Source organism: Myiozetetes cayanensis, unplaced genomic scaffold, assembly GCF_022539395.1.
Source record: "Myiozetetes cayanensis isolate MyiCay16 unplaced genomic scaffold, myiCay2020 scf9, whole genome shotgun sequence".
Taxonomy (NCBI): Eukaryota; Metazoa; Chordata; class Aves; order Passeriformes; family Tyrannidae; genus Myiozetetes; species Myiozetetes cayanensis.
In genome coordinates, this window is record NW_026088185.1 from 12,262,005 (window position 1) to 12,281,228 (window position 19,224).

Below are 19,224 nucleotides of genomic sequence, written 5' to 3' on the forward strand. Positions count from 1 at the left end.
TGTTAGAGGCAGAGGGCTGGGTAGGGTTTAGAAGCAAAACTATGTTCTGTCCCCTGAGACTGATCACTGATGTAGTGGGTTGACCGTGGCTGGATGTCAGGTACCCACTAAAGCCAGTCTCTCACTCCCCTCTGCAACTGGGCAGAGGAGAGAAAAAGAACAGCAAAGGATTCATGAGTTGAGATAAGAGCTGGGAGAGGTTACTTACTGGTCACCATCGTGGGCAAAACTGACTCAAAGTGGGAATATTAATTGAATTTATTACAAACAGGATCAGAGTAAAAGAGTGAGAAGTAAAAATTGTTGTTTTCTCCTTCATGGAGATCTGCTTGTTTTATGCATTTGTTATTCATCTTAACAGTCTTCAGGAACTTAGTTGTGCAGAATGAGAGACTTAAACACCTCTTGGGTCACTGAGCTGTGTCCAAAGTATGTGGCACCATAATGTAATCCTGTTTGTACTGTAGATTTGGGTCTTTGATCCAAACACCTATTACATAAAAGATGGAAAACTGAATCTCCAGACTTTACACTTTAAATGGAAAATAAGATCTCTGTTGGTTGTAAGAACAGGTGTAGGCAATTCTGCTGGTGACTTGGATCCTGCGTGGATGGAGGCAGCTAAAATCCTGAATAGGTGTAGCTCAGATTTATCTCTGTGCTTTGGGTTTCTTTGAACCTAGACTGGCTAGGCTTTGGGTAGATTTTGAGACACCTGACTCAATGCAAGATGCATGATATTAAATTCTGGCTTCACTCCTCAGACCCATCTAGTTAACTCTGTAGTTCCTGGCAATTTGTGTGAGGTGAAAAAGTGCAAGTTGGTTAATCCCTGTATCAGTACTAAAAATATGAAAATACTTTGTGAAATACGTTGTGAAATACGTAGTGAAAGCCTTATTTTTGTTTCTCTAATCTCTGTAGATCTCTCTGAAATTATTTTTCCAAACACTGACATTCCTTCCTATGGGAGGAGAGAGCACTTTGGCTAAAATGGAAAAATACTGTTGTCCAGTTGGCTGTTTAGCTTTTCAATTACTATAATCTTAAGCACTCAATGACATATCAAAAGTTTCATTGTCAAGACACCCTCTGAAAATTCCATTGACTTCAAGTGTTATCTGAGTGGCAGGTATAATCTCTTATTTTATTGTCATATGAATATAGAATTTCAATAGCTGTGGTCTGAAAGTTACGTAGAAAATAATTCCTACCTATTAGTGGAAAATCAGAAAAAATGCAAGTATAAAAGGAAAACTGGGGGGGGAAGCCTATTTCTAATAGCATTTTTTCCAAGTGTCATTCTTTATTAAAAGAATGATTATAAAATAAATATATAATGCACTAAATTATTGTCTAATATTCATTATTTCACATAATGCAATGCCCTGCTGACTCTATGTTTTTGCAGGAGTTACATGAAGTGCTGCTGCTTGAACTTGTATGTATATACATACATATGTACACGTACAGAAATTCATTTATATGCTTGTGTTTTGACCTGATTAAAGTAATAGATGAAGGATTTTGCCTTCTGCAGAAATGCTGAATTTCTTTGAGGAGTTATACATGAAATCTTTCAGATCTCTAATATCAGCATAGAAAGAGGATGTGGACCTTCCTAGATGAGCCAAACCTCCCTTCCTCGCGTGGTTCGTTTAAATGTGTCGCTGGAGAATTTTGTCATAGTTGCTGACTGGGGTATATAGTGGGCAGTTAAGCCTTAAGTAAACATTACAGCTTTACCAAAAGGATAGGCATGAATAGCCATTAGTTTTACAGGAAGGGAGGAAATGACCCTTTTCCTGAGTGTCAGGTAGTTAAACTCGTTCTTTCCAGAGTGGATTTTAATCGATGAGGTATTCAAACAGTGAGGACAAAGGAACAGTGAAGAACTGCTTTTCTAAAAAAAGGACCGAAGTGTAAACAGCAGTAAGTAGTTGCTTTCTTGTGTTGACCAGCTTAAATTAACCTTAAGAAAACTAAATATAATTTGTTTGACTTAATTTGCAAATTCATGGTTTGTACAACTTAATTGAATTAGTGAACATCGAATTTAGTTTGGGGTGTTCAGTTTAGTCTGGAGTGTTCAGTTTAGTCTGGAGTGTTCCTTAGTGCTGAGATAATCTGCAGGTACAGATAGGCAACTTGATGAGGTCTCAGCAGTGGGAATAATTATCAGAACTATCAGGCAGTTGTTGGCAATCCAGGTAAATTACAGATGCTTTTGGGTTTTTTATTGCTTTTTACTTTGTGTTTTGGTTAATATTGATGAAGTGTTTCTGAAGGTTTCTCCCCTGTATATTTTTTTCCATACATCCTCTGCCTTCATTTTGTTTTATAGGGTTAGAAAGCCTCCAAAGAATCAGAAGTGCTTTTAAAACTAGACTCAGTTTATTCACTGCTGGACTACCCGATATTTATTATGTGTATGTAAATGCTCTCCTTTGTTCTTTTTCCATTAGGTATAAAGTAGTATTTCTCTGCTTTGCAAGTTCCACGTGCACTGTACGTTCATGAATGCATGTCCCTCCTCAGTGCTGCTCTGGCATATTGCCATACTTGATGTAGACTCAAAATTCCAAGACTTTGATAACTTACCCTGTTGAAAAAGCACAAATGGCATGGCAGAATAAAATACAACTTCCAAATAGAAAAAGTGGGAGACACGAAAGCAAACAAGGTACTTTTTTTTTTTTACTTATTTTCTTCCAAGCATCTAACTTTCACAAAAATATCTGAAAAGATCACACTAAAAAATAAATTATGTCAATGGTTAATGAGTTGCATTAAAGTCTATATTAAAAAGCCATGTAATTTGTGCCTCACCTTTCCACTTTTTTCTGTGCATAGAAGGAACTAAAGGAAAGATTTAGGGTCTAATCTTATGTTCTTCAGAGATTTAAGATTCCCACTGTGGTTAATCAAAATTATAGGTGAATAAAATGGTGTATTTAGCTCTAAACAGAAAACAAACAGAACAAAATCCTTTCAGATTAAATGCAGTTTTGTCTGTAAAAGTCTGTTCTCTTTTTTTTTCTCCCAGATATGTTACATATGCTGGTTAAATATGCAAATTCGGTAATTGCTCATCAGAGCAAAAGTCCCTTTCAATGGAAAAGGAGCAAATGTAGGTAGGACAGATAGGTAGAAAAAAATTTTTAAATGCAGTAATCTGTTATTCTTGAAAAAAACCTTCTCATTTTCCTATGAAAACTTTCCTCTGCAAAACGTCCTCTGGGCCCTTAGCATTTGGGATTTCATATTTGGTACAATGGTAAGGAAAGGTGAGGAAAACAGCTGTGAGAGGTTTAATCCTCCCTCATGAGGATGAGCTATCATCACCAATGTATGTTAAAGTAGTCACAAACATGCTCTAGTTTTTGGTGAAGGAAACAGCACCTTAAGGACACTTCCTCACGACCCCAAAATGCTAGAATCCGTTGCATTCTCCAGAATGCTCCCTTCACTGAGAAGATGAAGAGCATTTGGCAAATGTGTGACTCTACTTTTCTTGGGATTTTTTTTTTGGCTTTGTTTTTTTTCTTCTGTACTGTGTAAGGGTTATCTACCCGGTAATTTCCTCTTTTGTCCTACTAAAATAGTACTGAACAAACCCTTGAATTAACTGCCTTACAATAACTGCATTTGGCAAAGTAACTAGAGACACACAGACTCGTGCCATTACAAGCCAGAAAACCTCGGCAGATCTACTGTTAAGTGGTGCCTACATTTACCTTATCCCAATATTTACTAAAGGAGAGAACTACTGTTAAAAGAGATTTTATCAATGAAGGTTAACCAATCAGTTACCTAGAGAAAATGAGAAATCTTTAAAATGTAAGAAATAAACAAGGGAGGCCCTTGACTCTTTCCGTGTTCTGTCCTCAGTCAAACCCCTCTGTTCTTCTCCTGTCTTATATATTCACAGGAATCATGTCCCCCTGTCCTTTTCTCGTCCAAGACCTCTGTGCCTCACCATAACATAATCTCCGTCCTCCTTTCATAGAATTAGAGGGTTTTGCACAGATGTTCGAGTTATCAATGTTGAAAGTTATATTGGCAGAACAGGAGGAGTTGTCATGGAGGAAAAATGAAGCAGGTTAGTTTTGCTTGAAGGAGGTTTTGGTTAGTGTTAAGAGAATCTGTGATCTGTGAACCGTAAGAGAGGTGTTTAAAAACTGATAGCCTTGCTAACCAGATGCTGAAATCCCAGTTTAGCTGACTAAGCACTTCACTCTTCTGTGAATTTTTTTTTGTTCGTTGGTTGGTTTTTTTCTTTCTAATTTTCACTGAAATCAATAGATTCGATATCTGGAAAAATTGGCATTGACTAGATTCAACAAGTGTTGAACATGCTACATGATTTGCATTAGGGATAGAGGAGTATCACTGTTAGATTATTGCTCCCATTAGAAGGTTTGACTTTGGTAAGGGTAGACTGACAGATGCTGAGCTAATTTAAAATGGTGTGATGAGTGTGGTACCATCAGAGTCGAGTGAATCTATGGTAGGTTGAATCCAGTGGAATAATATTCCCATTTTACTGACTGAGAAACTGAACTACATGGAGATCATGAGGCTTGGCCACAAAAATTCAGCAGGCTCTTTACAGAATTGGGAACCAAGCCCAGTCTCCTAAAATCCAGTTCAAATTTCTGACCGGTGTTACACTGTCTGACAAAGAGTCACTAATCAGTGTTTTGAGGAGCTCACTTCTGTCTTACACACAGAAGGAAATTAATCTACTAATCCTAAATACAAAATTAATGTATCATGCCATAGAGTTACAGAATGATGCTTTCAGTGTGACTTTTTAGGCATCTTTCAGCTCATTCAACATTATTTTCTATAAACCAGAGCGCTTACAAAGAAATACTGTTCAGCCTCTTCTCTGCATAACAAAAAGCAGCCCACAACTGTAAGGTCTCTTTCCATTCATCAGTCACCACATCTGTTGCTTGCTTGGACACTGACCAAAATGATTCACTCACATGTCTAACATTTATTTTTGGTGAAATACTGGGATTATACAGAATGGCAATATTTCAAAAATGGGTCTAGAAAACCAAGGGAAGTTGGAAACAACTTCCTCAGCTGAAAACAAACACGGCGTTATATCATTCTGCAGCTTTATTAGAGGGAAGGCAGTAGCCAAGTGAAGCAGCTGGAATCACACTGAAGTCACTCTGAGCTCTGCAGATCATTTCATTCTTCCTTCTGCTACAGAACTCACGTCCCTGATTTACGGTGCCTTTTGTTTCAAAGAACTGAGAAAGGTAGGTCAATCTCTCTTATATTTTAAAATCTTTTTCTCCCTCCCTTCTAAATAATGTGTCTCTACAGCTACAACAAGACTTGCAGGCAAATGCTGTAAGGTGGTGTAGCACATAATGGCCAAAAGAGCTTGGAAGAAAGACTGTGATATTCATGTATTTCAAAGATTATTTTGAATCACGCCAGCAGCAAGAAAAGATATGAAAGTATGCGTGAATTTAATTTTTAATGACTTCTGAATATGTTTATACACACTTCGAGGAGTTTTATCCTGTCAGAGAATGGTAAGTGATCTTGACTTAAATCTTTCTCTTCTCCCCTCCCTCCCCCCCATTTCCCATAGTGTGCTGGGTTTTAGGGTTTTTTATTTGGATAGAGATAGTGTGTCTCCCACAGCTATAGAGATTTCCAGTATTATTAGAAAAAGGTACATCAGTTCTGATCTGAACAGATTCTAGAAACTGGAAATCATTTCAACTTAAGTGCAGATTAAGAAAATAATTCTGAAGAATTACAGTCATGCAGAATTAAATAATGTTTCTATGATCTCAGCTGGAAAGTGTGTATGTTGTCCCTAACCGATGTGGATCTAGCTAATTAAGTACATTGGCTTGTTCCCTAGAAGTGACAAGAAGATCTGAAGCCTTGTATACTACCAGACAATGAGACAGGGAGATTCCACCTCCTACTCAGACTCAGTGATAACAGTGTCATTGTCACTGTCACCTTCCTAAATGTGATCTTGCAAAGCCAAACAGTATCGCAGACCTTTTTTTCTAGACTTACACAATGTGTATATGTTGAATTATGTCTATGTTCATATGTCTGTGAATTAAAACACATCAAAACACTTTTTCTTTTCTAGCTGAATGAAAGAGTGTTACTGAATAATTTTAAATGTTTATGAATTTATAGCTAAGGAGAAGAGAGTAAGGGTGCGTCAGGGTAAAGGAATTTGTCAGAGCAGGTTTGTAGTAACTGCTTTCAGGATTAACCTGCTTATGATACCTTACTTTCACTAGCATCATATTATTGTCCTGCTTCAGCTGAATTAGGAAGTGCAAATATTTTGATAACCTAATTTACTTTTGTTTAATGTCACTGCAGCTTCTGCCCAAGTTTAAAATATTATCAATCACTTATGCCAGGCAGACAGGATAGAGCTCCTACCAAGTTTACTTCAGTCCTAGGAATCTCTATGTGCCATGAGTGACATTAGAGTCCACTTCTATTGCACTTAATATCTCTGAGTGTGGTGCAGTGAAAGTTATTTGAGCCTGGAGAATGAATTTATGGTTTGAATTCTCGAATTCCCTTTGTGGAAAGGGGTCATAAGTCAGGGAAGCTCTGTATAAGGATTCTTAGGCAGGATCTGATCACAGATTTTTACTGCACTGGTGGGGCAGAAGAAAAGTGTTGATGAAAATAAATTTCTATGTACTAAACACAATACATTCTTTTAATTTTAAGAATTTCTTTTTCTGCTGACGACCTAATGAGCAGCATCTGAAATGCTTAGATTTGTGTTTATTTCTGATAGATTGATGAAAGAGGAAATTTATATCTGTTTCCTAATAAAGCCAGTTGCCTTAAAGAATTTTCTTCTCCTCGTTTCTTAACAGACACTTGAAGTTTGTGATCTGTTATTAAATGTTAATTTTGTATGAATAACTCTGCTATTCCAGGCACTAAGCGGCAGCTAGGTTTGCAGGGGATTGTAATCTCTTGAATGGTCTTGTTATTTGCTTATTTATTTATTTTGTGTTGTGGAATGTGCCAGCAGTTCAGCTGTCTCTCTTACTGTGGTGGCTGATTGTCTGGCTAATTTGTAGTCATTATTTCTGATAATGGTTTGATTTGTGTTCATTCAGTCTAAAGCTAACAGTTTCACAACACTGCAGGGCTCTGTTGTTGCTGGCTTTGCAAAAGAGAGTTCACTTGAAGGAACAGCTTCTTATGGCTTGTTACCAGAAGAAATGGATTGCTGTGACTGGGATGGGCAGTGACCAAGACACATTGATTTTAGAAGGGAAGATGCCATAATGCAGAGATGAACTCTCCTGCAGTTGCTACTTTACAACTTGAGGCTCCTGACACTGAAAGAGAAGTTATGTGTCCTCAAAAGAAACATATAGTTCTTCTAGAGGAGCTCAGCTAATTCTACACTCTTTGTATCTTCATTATGTTCCAGAGCTTGAGAGCCTGAAGACAGGAGCAAAAAGCCCTGTATCAACCCCTGGCTGCTTTTGTAGAGAGAAAGTTGCTGCTGGCTTATTGCAGCTCTCTTATGCCCCATGGCCCACCCATTTTCCTGCATTAGAATTCTTTAGATAAAACTAAAGAGACCTGCTGCAGATACAATACTTTTTTATTACTGGGCTCAAAGGGAAGCTAATAAACCCATTGCTATAAGTCAGGTTTGTTTGCAAGAGTTAGCTGCAAAGGCCAGCACACTAAGTCTCCACTTCCTGGCAGGGACATTAGCTAGCAAAAAGTTTGCAGCATTTTCCTATTTCTTTTCCCCTACTCAGGCTCTCTTGTCCTTTTATGATACTTCTTGAAGGACATATTTCAAGAATCACAAGGCACAAGTATGAATAACCAGCATCTTTTCCCTGTATCCACAAAAGATACTTCCCTCTTTGTTCTTTCAGCAAGGTCTGAATTCTGCCTCCAGCTCTACCTTTGAATCTACTGCTTGGCTTTGGGCAAGATACTTCTGTTCCCACTCCTACTCTGCTTGTGTCTGTTTATTTCGTTTATTTATAAACAAAGCAGGAATTGTCTCTCATTATGTGCTTATAGTGCCTAGATCCAGTGAGGCTTTGATCTCAAAGGCTGAGGCCTTTGGGTACTTTCCCAACATAAGATATTTGTTTCTTTCAGCAAGTGTGAGCTTGGAACAGTTTTATTCCCTTCTGAAGCATTTTAGACGACAGAGGGAAAGGGGTGTGTAGTAAGTCCTGTAACATCCATATAATATCACTTTCTACACTCCCACTGATTCTTTCTAGTGATCCTCTTTAACGAGCTCAGCCCCACATCATTTTAATGAGATGTTTTGAAAATATTAAGAACCATTGCCCATTTAAGAAGTTCAAGTAGTGTTAACTGAGGGGTTGTGCTATATCTGGCAGAGTCAAGTGAGAAGTGATTTGCAAAGCTAATAGGGGAAGCCTGTAAAACCAGTATTTCCAAGCTCCTAATTTGATACCTTAGTCGTAGGTGCTGTCTATTCCTATCAGTGCTAGGGAGTGTTGCCAGTGTCATATTAGGGAGATGGATAAGTATCCAGTCTTCTGGTATTAACATTATGAATTTTTCAGTTTTGCAGGAATACAGGCAGTGCTTATTTTAGACTTGATCTTAAATTAAATAAAATAGTTAGGTTTGTATGAGTAGGAATATTAGAATAACACTGATACAGAAGTAGACACCCTTAATCTACTGTACACAATGATTCTAGGATATTAATGGCGAGGACATAATAAAGTGTGCTATCCAAAACATTCCAACTGATAAGGTATGTACTAGCAATATTTTGGAATTGGATGTTCTGATTTATTCATGCAAGAGTAGGTGTCAGCAGTAATATAATCACAGCAATATTACATTCATGTGAGAGGAAACTGCTGGTGTGTATTAATGAGGAGTAGAATAAACCCAGGAGAAGAGAGCTTGATTTGGAGGACAGTACATAACCAAGCATATTGTTATAAATGACAGGGAAATTTAATATTTCTGAAATAGAATAGGATATTAAAAGGTATATTAGAGGCCTGAGCTGTGGTGCTAATTTTCTCTAGGGTTAGTTCTAACTCTTCTTGTTAAAAGGACTGTAAGTGTAGTAAACTGTAAGCTATTTTTTATCTGTTATTAGATAGATATTTTGTATCTTGCTGGAGAGATTTATTTTATTTTTTCTGTAATGACCTGTAATGAGCCATACCTTTAGGATGGCTGTTGCCTAACATATGTTTAATTGTTCTTAATCAGTCTGGTGAAACAACAGTTGATAATCTGAAAGAAATATCTGCATACTCTTTATTCTCTACTCTCACTTTGACACTTTCTGTTAGGAGGGAGCTGTGGTAAAGTGTGTGTTTGCCGAAGGAGTACGGCCATGATAAACATGCTCAGAGCTGCATGATCATGTAATGGCACATGAATGCTAGTCAAAATCATCTTTCATCACAAATATATGAGACCGTTGCAAAATAAAATTTCTAAGTAATTTTTGCATGAAAACTTTTAAAATCTGTAATTAATTGGAAATGCAAGCACTTATTACCTCATCAATACAGTCACTGTGAAGCTGAGGCACTTACAGGTTTTTTTTAATTAGATATCTCTATTACTCTAGGTATGTACTTATTATGGTGGCTTATAGCCAAAGAAAATACTGCTGGCATTTGTAGAGGAATAGAAAACACATGACATCTCCCTGGAACAGTACTTCATTAGTGTGCATATCTTACATGCTGAGGACACAGCTAGTGTGATATATGGTGTACCTGCTGGGCTCTGAGAGGTGTGCTTAACAGCTCTGAGGTATGTCCTGGGTCTGCAGAGACAGATTAGCTGTATGTGACCAGCAAACAGTGGAAATCCAGCTTCATTTTCTCTTCAGTGCAGAGGAAACAGATCAGAACCTGTAAAGGCTGCCCAGGTAAGTGCTGTCTCCCTCCAACACAATGGGCATGATGGCACAGGGGAGAGCCTACTTTCAGGAAAGGGAAGGTCTCCCAGAGGTGAAGCCGTGGTTTCTTCACTTCATCATGACTGAAGGGACAGTGTTAAGTTTAAGAAAGGAGGATAGGACTGTGGTTAAACCACTAGGCAAGGGCTCCAGGTTTAGCACTTGGTTTGATCAGAGATTTCCTGTAGGTCACTCTCAGCATTCTTGTCTTTAAACCAGACTGATGATACTTCTCACTTGAATCTAGTTTTCAAGGGTTATGAATACTGAGGGGTTGTGACTGGTTGTGTAAATACTTTGGCAGTGCTGACACATACAATATAAGATGATATTTTAAATCCCAAGTGGCACTGTTTACCTAAACGTCTATTTTTACCTACTTGTAAGAACATGAAATATTTTTTTTCTGCAAAAATGGGACTACTTTAAGTGTTCACAGATATCACCAGTCATTTCCTTGACTCTAATCTACTATGTTTGAGGTCAAATCATAGACTTGCAGTGGCTACAGCAACTCCTTACGTTCAAAAGGAATATTAAAAAGTGTATTTTTACTTTTAACTGTGTTAACAGAAAGGAATAAGAGCAGGAACAGGCACTAACTATGTAGTTATCAGGTGCCCTCCCCTTCCCCAGTGCGTATCCTGAGGACACCTCGGTTTCTTTATCACCTTTGGGAATATAAGACCTGGTGCCTGGGATCAGCATGAAAATAAATCACTTTTGATAATATGCAGTTCCTGGTTGCAGACATTTATCAGTTACCTGACGTGGAAATGGTAAACTTCTTAACTGCAGCAGTTGTCTGGATGATTTGTTATATTCAGGTCAGACCGACTGTAGATATTTTTCCTATTCCATCAGCCATATTTAGTTATGAAGTTGGATTTTCCATTTGTTGGTTAACATTTCTGTGTCTGAAAAACTGCTGGCCTGAAATCACAGCTTTACCAATATTATCTGTGTCTGTGCTATAGGGGTTTGTTAATCTCGCTGTAACACTCGCTTTGCGTAAAATCTTATCAGGCTATTATTGCCTGGTCAAATGACTCGAATACCACAGATGAAGGGGTGTGTTATGACTAACGGTGTCATGTTTGGCCTTGCTGAAGAAAGTTTGTTTTGGCCTAAGTTTTAGGAGATGTCTAGCTAGTACATTGCGTATACATTTCCATCATTGCTTCACTGAGAGACATAAGGGAGAATGATGGTTATTTGCATTATTTTCTTGTCTGCTAGAACAAATACATCTATACTGCAGCTTGGAGTGGTTTCCAGTCACTTGTCATATCTGTTGCAACCACTTCTAGTTGTTGAATTCATGATGGCTTCTGAAGTCATTAGGTTACCATATGTCTAATGACCATTAAAATAATAGTCAAAAGACATGTACATGTCTGTGAAAGAGAAAACCTACACACAAGCCTTGATTCTGCCTTTTGTGTAGTACCTTAAAATGCTTGTGGCCTGGTAGCTTTGTCTGCAGGGTCAGCTTTAGGCTTAAACTGTAGCATAGCTATGATTTATGTGGTATAGGTGTGTCAGGCACTTACTGCTGTGAGAATGTTTCTACGTAGAGGCGAGTGGTTGTTTTGGCTTTGTTCTTTTAGGGAGAAATATGAGTGTATGACAGTTTGTAATCTCATCAGTCTTACTTATGCATTTCAGAGTCTTTCTTATGTCTTTGTAATATATGTATAAATATAAAATAAAAATATAACAATATAAAATATAAATATATAAAAATACATATGTACCTCTAATGAATTTGCTTAGCCTTCTAAGTTTTAAAATTTATAGATAAACTACCCTGTGAATTTCATGTTTTGTTTTTTAAGCTAGATAAATTCAAAATTTGTTACTTCAGAAGTTCCCAGAAGAATTTTTGAGGGGATCTCAAGTGGATTCAATGCCCAGACAAACTTGCTAATGCACTGCATGACTAGGAGGCTTTTTTCTGTGAAACTAGTTGTTTTCCAACATTTGATGCTTGCAAATGACAGAAGTTGAAGCAACTCAAACAAACTTTCCCTTAGCCATAAATAATACACATGGAATGTGATATGCTCAAAATTATTCATAAAGACATTAAAAGGAGAATTGGTGTAATATATTCCCTCTATGAACTGAGCTGTTGAGGCAGCCAACTCTGCAAACCACGACTTTGCTAGTAAGTCAGAACTCACTACTGTGACCTCTGAAACCAATCTAGCTGGCCAGGGGCTCGGGACACTGTTTATCACACTGAACAAATAGATTTGGGGACTACCACTCAAATATTTGTGTTAACTTTTAACTGACATAGGCAATGAATAAACTCTTACCTTGGACCTTTCCGTAAAATTCAAGGGGAATGGGGGCCGAATGTGAGAGGAGAGGCTGTGTTATACCAAACATGTGCTATAAACTGCCAGTGTAATTCAGTTGGGTACTAACTTGTGTGGTGCCCAGGGAACTTTGAACTTCCAGGAAGACTTTGCATCAAGTGAAGTGGGTGAAAATTGCAACTTTTTTGTTTGTTTTCTTCTATTTTAGACTGAAAACCCAATGTAATTTTATTCCAAAGCCCTTCCACTGACCTCAGGGCTGAGGTGTGGAGAGGTCAAACAATTTCCCCTGGTCAAACAGGATGCATATGGCATAGCCATGAATAGATTCCAAAGTACTGGTCCCATGACATAACAGCCATTCTTAGTGTGACAAAAGCTATTCTATTTTAGGCAGATCCAATAATTTGTCCAAGTTGTCATTATGGCTTAACTACATAGGGGCAGAGAAAAACTCTAGGTACTTTAAGTGAAAAATGATGAATATGTCAACTGAGATCCAAGTCTGTAATTTGTTGCTGAAATTCAGAGAAAGTCATTTTGTGCAACACGCAGTGAAGTCTCCTTCCAGCAGTTCTGTGGCTTTGTATTTTAGAAATTTTTCCTAATGATTTGTGTTTCTTGCTAATTCTGCTTTCTGTCCCAGGATCTAGAAGCACCAAGTGCTAGCCTGTGGTATTCCTATGAAGTCGTTTAGTAATTAACTTCTGTTTTACAGAAGGGGACAGGAAATGAAACCTCCTGGTCAACTGTTTTCATAATTAGGCAACTGAATCAAGGAGTCTCAGTTTTCAAAGCAGCTTATGACCTCAGCAAACAGGAACAGACTCGTCAAACCACTCCTGAGCGTACACTTTACACAGGGTGTTTAGTATTTAAAATAAAATTTAAAAAAAGGACAGGATGAAGTCTAAACTTAGTTGTATTAATCCATAGGGAATAGAACACTGTTCTATAACCTGTGGCTGCTCCCAAGTCTTATTGGCAGACCTCTAACCACACTTTCCTGTTTATTAAAAATATTTTCCATGCACTGGCTCCCCAGACCAGCAGGGACTGAGCCAGTGAACTGCACCAAACCTCTCTTACCCTTTCTAACACTTGCCTCAAAGCCAAGCAGAAACTGCTGTCTAAAAATATTGTGTTCTCTATTGAGCCTCAGTTTGCAGACAGGTTCATGAGAATTTTTTCCAGGTTGGAAATTAGGCCATTTGTCAAAGATCATACAGCAAATCAGCATCAGAATGAGAAATACAATTAGATTTCTTCACTTTCAAGACCCAGACTTGAACTGCAAGACAGCTCTGACTCTGAAAATGTCATTAATTTCAGAGTCATGTATTTGAGATAGTGTGTTTTAAGATCACAAACAAACATCCTTGCTGAATGACGATTAACAGAAAAGAAGTCTGGGTCCTTACTGGTGTAAACCAGAATAGCTCCCTGACAGTCACCTACTGCTTATCTTTTTAAGAACAGGGCTTACCACTCTGAGTTCTGTTACAGAAGCACTTCATACATGTCAGTGCCAGAGGTAAAAGTTCCTGGACTTTGCAAATGTAATTGGCAGTCTTTGCTGAACCCCAGCCACAGAGTTTAGTTTTGGCATCCCTGCACTGGGAGCAGTGGTAAACAATGTTCCTCCTGCTTTCTTACTCTCACTGCAAAAGTCATTGCTTAGGAAGACTAGAAATTAGAAAAAATATAAGCTTGGAAAAATAATTGCATCCTGAAGGTGTGCTCTTTCAGTGGAGTTTTAAACTACTGGAGGCTTGGTAAATATTTGGCATTTATTTATGCATGTTTTCTTTCTCCTGCTATACATCATCTTTGAAATACTAAACATAAAATTAACACTGTTGCGCCACAGACAAACATTTGTCATTGTTGTTATGGTTTTTTTAGCAACATTAGGAAAAAGGAAGTCTGTGAGGGAATGTTTGAAGTCGAGTATTATTATGTTGTGCTAACTCTTAAAAGCAAAATTTATTAGTGACTGAAATAGAGAATGTTACTGAGCAAGAGTTTAAAAAGTTGGCATTTTTTATTATTGTTCAATTGCATAAACGCAATTTGCAGATTTTGCAGATTTGAAGGTATAGTTCTTTATATAGGCAAAGCCAGTTAAAAATCCAATTATTAACCTGACTGTCCTCTGAAACTGTCCAAATATAATGTTGTTCCAGATGTTAGCAGTGCTGTTCCATGTTTATACTATTCTCTCAGCAGCTGTTAAACTGTTTGAAAAAATTACTCAGATGGGTGGTAGTGGTATTTAATGCAGAATCCACCCTCAAAAGGGTGGATTACATAATGTAGGGGTAATTACATAAACATAGCCCAAAAAGTATCATTTTATCAGGAGAGCAAACCAAAGAACATTCCTTCAGCCTGATGTAAATTAGAAAGGGTAAATGCTATCATAGCCTCTTGACAGAATAGGCTGTATTGACTCTTACTACATATTTTTTTAATCAAGAGATATAAAATTACACAACCCTTTTTTTTTTCTCTTCCTTGTCCATCCATCTACAAATGAGAAATCTAATCCTGCTAATGCGTGTGCACATGCGTAGCTTCACTTGTGTGAGTAATCCTTTCAAAGTGGGAGAACTACTTTTTTGGAGGAAAGGTATGTACGTGAATGCAAGCGTGAAGATGTGATACAGCAGGCAGTGTGCTCAGGAGACCCCTCTCCTGTTGTCCTTAGCGCGCTGTAATGAATGGAATTACAGGAATGCAGGGCTGAGTTCCAAAGGCGCGGGCTGAATTTCGGTTTCGGAACGGAGATAGCAGTCAGAAGTGCAGCGGTAAGATCATTCATAGTACAGCTGATGGACTGGTTGCATCCTGCTCTCAGGGACAGGTTCTCAGTGCAGCTGAGTCCAGTCGGACAATATAGCTTTAAATGACAACAGAATTCGGCAGAATAATTGTTTTGACCATTGCAGATACTTTTGTCAGACTGTGGCCACCTGTGGTGTGCTGCAGCTTTGTCACTTAAATTCTGGTGTTTTTTTTTTTTTTTTTCTTTTTTTTCCCTAACCTCTGTTTGCTGTCTTTTTTCTCCTTAATATACTTTTGTTTCCAGAGGTTTTTTTTTGGTTTATATTCTACTTTCCCCTCCCCCGCTGCCTGCTCTCCCTCCCACAGAAGAAAATTCCTATGTGAAAAATCATATTGTACTTGTAAGTTCCAGATGCTTTTGCAAGAGAAGAATACAGAGAAAATTCTGAAATTTCTGTTTTAAAATAAAAAGAAAAAAGGACACACACACATTTTCATCCATAGCTTTTACAGTGTCCATTGTATTCATGGGAAGCTTTATTTTCTTTCATCTATACGTGTTTCTCAGCTCACTGGTGGAAGAATACTCTAGTTGTATGTATTAGCCCTGAAATATGTTCTGTATGTTTCTTTCTCTACATCTTCTACTGCATTAAGGAAATCTAATACGTTGAATGTGCCTGAAAATCATGATGAATAAACCCGTGCACTTTTAGTTGCTGGAGAAATCACTGTCATTTTGTTAATTATAATTTGAGGCGGGGTGGTGGGTGTAATAAAAAATGCCTTCCTGGCGTTTTAAGTGAACTTTTTTGCCTACATAGATATCTGATCCTACTCTGATTTTAGACAGATATAATCCATAAAACTTGCTTCATGTTAGAACAGAACAGTAAAGTATGAAACCTGACCAGAAAAGAATAGCAGAATCATTCTTTTGCAATCATTCAGTAAAATTTTGCAGCTGGTCGCCTAGAAATTTACCAGTGATACTGTGCTCAGTGCTGTCTGTCAAGAAGTCAATATAAGGAAAACAGTTCCTGAAGATTTCAAGTGTTGTTTTGATTTGAGCACTCCTTAAAATGCCTGTGACCAGAATTCTTCACGAGTTTTGTGCTAGCAACTGACAGATAAAAAGTGATAGGTATGTAAGTCAATGTTTTGGGGTTTTTTTGATGAGCAAGAACTTAAAAGAATTGCAGTTTACTATTTACAGCACAGTAAAACATTTCTCCTTTGACCATTTCATTTCTTTTCTTCCCCAGAAAGCAACTCTGCAGCATGACATTTGAAGATTTTGAGAACTATTCTTATTTCTACGACCTGTCTGAGGAAGATGAGTCACCCCAGTCTTCCCTCAGCATTGCCCATATTATTTCCCTTTTCTTTTACAGTGTGGCATTTCTGCTGGGAGTGCCAGGTAATGCCATTGTCATCTGGTTTATGGGCTTTAAATGGGATAAATCTGTTTCTACCCTCTGGTTCCTCAATCTGGCCATTGCAGATTTCATTTTTGTTCTCTTCCTGCCCCTCTATATTACATACGTGGCAATGGGCTTCCACTGGCCTTTTGGGAAGTGGCTCTGCAAAATGAACTCATTCATTGCACTACTTAATATGTTTGCCAGTGTTTTCTTCCTGACGTTCATCAGCCTTGACCGCTACATCCGCCTTGTCCACCCAGTCTTTTCCTACAAGTATCGGACTGTGAGGAACACCCTTGTTCTCAGTGGGGTCATTTGGATGTCAGCTGCAATTATTGGTGGCCCTGCTTTATACTTTAAAGACACAGCTACAATTCTCAACAATGTCACCATTTGCTACAACAACTTCCACGTGCACGACAGAGAACTTATTTTGCTGACACATCACATTCTCATTTGGGTGAGGCTTGTGTTTGGTTACCTCTTCCCTTTAGTGACCATGGTCATTTGCTACTCATTGCTGATTGTCAAAGTGAAGAGGAGAACTGTATTGACTTCCAGCAGGCTTTTTTGGACCATCATTGCTGTAGTTGTGGCTTTTTTTGTTTGCTGGACACCGTATCACATATTCAGCATCGTGGAGCTGTCTGCTCACCATGACGAAAACTTGCATGACTTACTGCAGGATAGCATTCCCCTCTCCACTGGCCTTGGTTTCATCAACAGTTGCCTCAATCCAATCCTCTATGTTCTGATAAGCAAAAAGTTCCAGGCCCAGGTCAAGACAACAGTCTCTGAGGTGCTGAAACTGGCTCTGTGGGAAGTGAGCCGCTCGGGAACTGTCAGCGAGCAGCTGTGGAGCTCAGACAACAGCCACGCGCCTGTGCATTATTGTGAAACTGCCCAGTGACTGTTCTCGTCACCATCCCTCTCCAGAAGAGCTGACAGGAGATTTGGAGGTGTTCTTGACTTTACATCTGACAGTCAGATGTGCATCTTTGCATATACAGTTTTCTATAAACAGCTGGCTTAACTGCACTTGCTGCTTTAATGGAAAGGTTTTTAACGGACACATCATTTGGGTGTGGTGTCCTTGCAATGCACATACAGCCTGATCTGAAAGTTGTCAGCATAAGTGGAATTACTCCAACTGGGTTTTTTTAATCCCATTGTTTTGCTATGGTTCCATACCTCACTGATATCAAAAGAGCACATAATAAAAATATTCCTCCTTGCCATCACTGATACCTCTCGTTTGAGGCATTCTCATCCAAGAGGTTGTGGCCATACATCAGGGGGCCATGAGTCCTAATTGTCTAGTGCTGCCTCAAGTAGGAATCACCTAGCTACATCCCAGCTAGGTGAAGCTATCCCAGCTAAGAGAAGTGGCTCCACTCTGCAGCTGGAGAAGAATCCGAAGGCAGAGAACACTGAATTGCTGCCTTCTCTTGGCAAAAAAGAAAAATAGGGAAATAAAATCTGTCTTCTCCCAATGCTCTTTATCTTATACCCAAAATTAAGACAGGAGACCCTGTGATTTCTGATCCCTTAATTCTTGTGCTTTTAGCATTAGCTGGGTGCGAAATACTGAGCAGATGTTTCGTATAGATATTAGGTTAATTTGAAATGTGCAAAGAATTAGTGGGAATATTTCTTGCAGAAGCTGAGATTAAAGGTCCTGTGCCATACTTCTTCTTTTATGTTTTAGTTTTTAGGCTTATAGAGGTTTACAACTTTTAGGTTTACAGAGGTTGTTCTTTACTGCTCTGTCAAGCAAAGGTAAAGAAATTATATAACATTTTGTTTGCCTTAATGTCAAGCTTCAAAAAATGGGTGGAGTGAACTCAACAGTATTCTGTTACAAGTCTGTAGACAAATTTGTACTTCATTGCCGAATGAGAGGCAAGACAGTTCATCCAGGAAATGGAGTCCACTCCCATAAGAAAGATGAAGTAGTCCCAGTTATGCTGTATTCTGTTCCAACTTGTTGCTTGCTTCAGAATCACATGCACCAATGCAAATATATATACGTACAGATATGCTATGTGGAGTGAACCAATATCTCATGCAACACCACTTGATTAAAAAGTTGAATGTGGGAGGAAACTCCACTAAAAGAAAAAACATAGAGGCTTGGGTAAATTTGAACTGGTTTTAACTTGCTATTGGCTTAGGTATATAGAATAAAATTGCCTTTCAGATAATCTACCTAGTTTCTACGGCCTGCCAGCACACATTAGTAGCATTTATACTGTAATTGAGGCCTTATATGTAAATAGATTTGCATTTGTATGAAATATATATATGTATGCATGACCACACCCAGTACTGGTAGCTGTATGAATAGAAACAGTCTGAATGTGTTCTTTAACTATTTCTTTGGGCTCTGGTTTCAGAGCCTGGGAGAGTCAGGCAGGATCAGTGGAATTTCAGTGTATTTCACTTTGGGCTGGAAAGCTGGTAAGCAGCACTCCTTTGAGTCATTTACTGCCTGGTACATAGTTACTCATCATAATATTTTGGCACTGTGCTGCTGAATATGCCTAAATGAAACATCTTGGAGTTTTTCTTCACATGTTCCCTGACATCTTTCTAGGAATGATGTACTTCCTGACTGCAGTCCAAGTGAAGCAATAAAATTTTGTTGTTTCCAAAGAGTGTGTTCATTTGCTTTTCTTAGCAGCACTATGCAGTAACTGTCCTTTCTTAT

The 19,224-nt window shown here is 38.3% G+C and overlaps 1 protein-coding gene across 5 annotated transcripts; it reads left to right on the top strand.

The window, feature by feature from the left end:
• Positions 1-1,839: 1,839 nt before the first annotated feature.
• CMKLR2 (chemerin chemokine-like receptor 2) lies at positions 1,840-19,140 on the top strand. 5 transcript variants are annotated; one of them, XM_050340256.1, is made up of 4 exons: positions 1,840-1,932; positions 2,466-2,683; positions 5,132-5,279; positions 16,356-19,140. In XM_050340256.1, exon 4 carries the CDS (start codon positions 16,372-16,374, stop codon positions 17,422-17,424), a length of 1,053 nt encoding a protein of 350 aa, XP_050196213.1. In that variant the 5' UTR covers positions 1,840-1,932; positions 2,466-2,683; positions 5,132-5,279; positions 16,356-16,371; the 3' UTR covers positions 17,425-19,140. The 5 variants fall into 5 exon arrangements, with proteins under 5 accessions (XP_050196213.1, XP_050196214.1, XP_050196215.1 ...); XM_050340257.1 differs by lacking the exons at positions 1,840-1,932; positions 2,466-2,683 and adding an exon at positions 4,085-4,102; XM_050340258.1 differs by lacking the exons at positions 1,840-1,932; positions 2,466-2,683; positions 5,132-5,279 and adding an exon at positions 13,949-14,935.
• Positions 19,141-19,224: the final 84 nt, after the last annotated feature.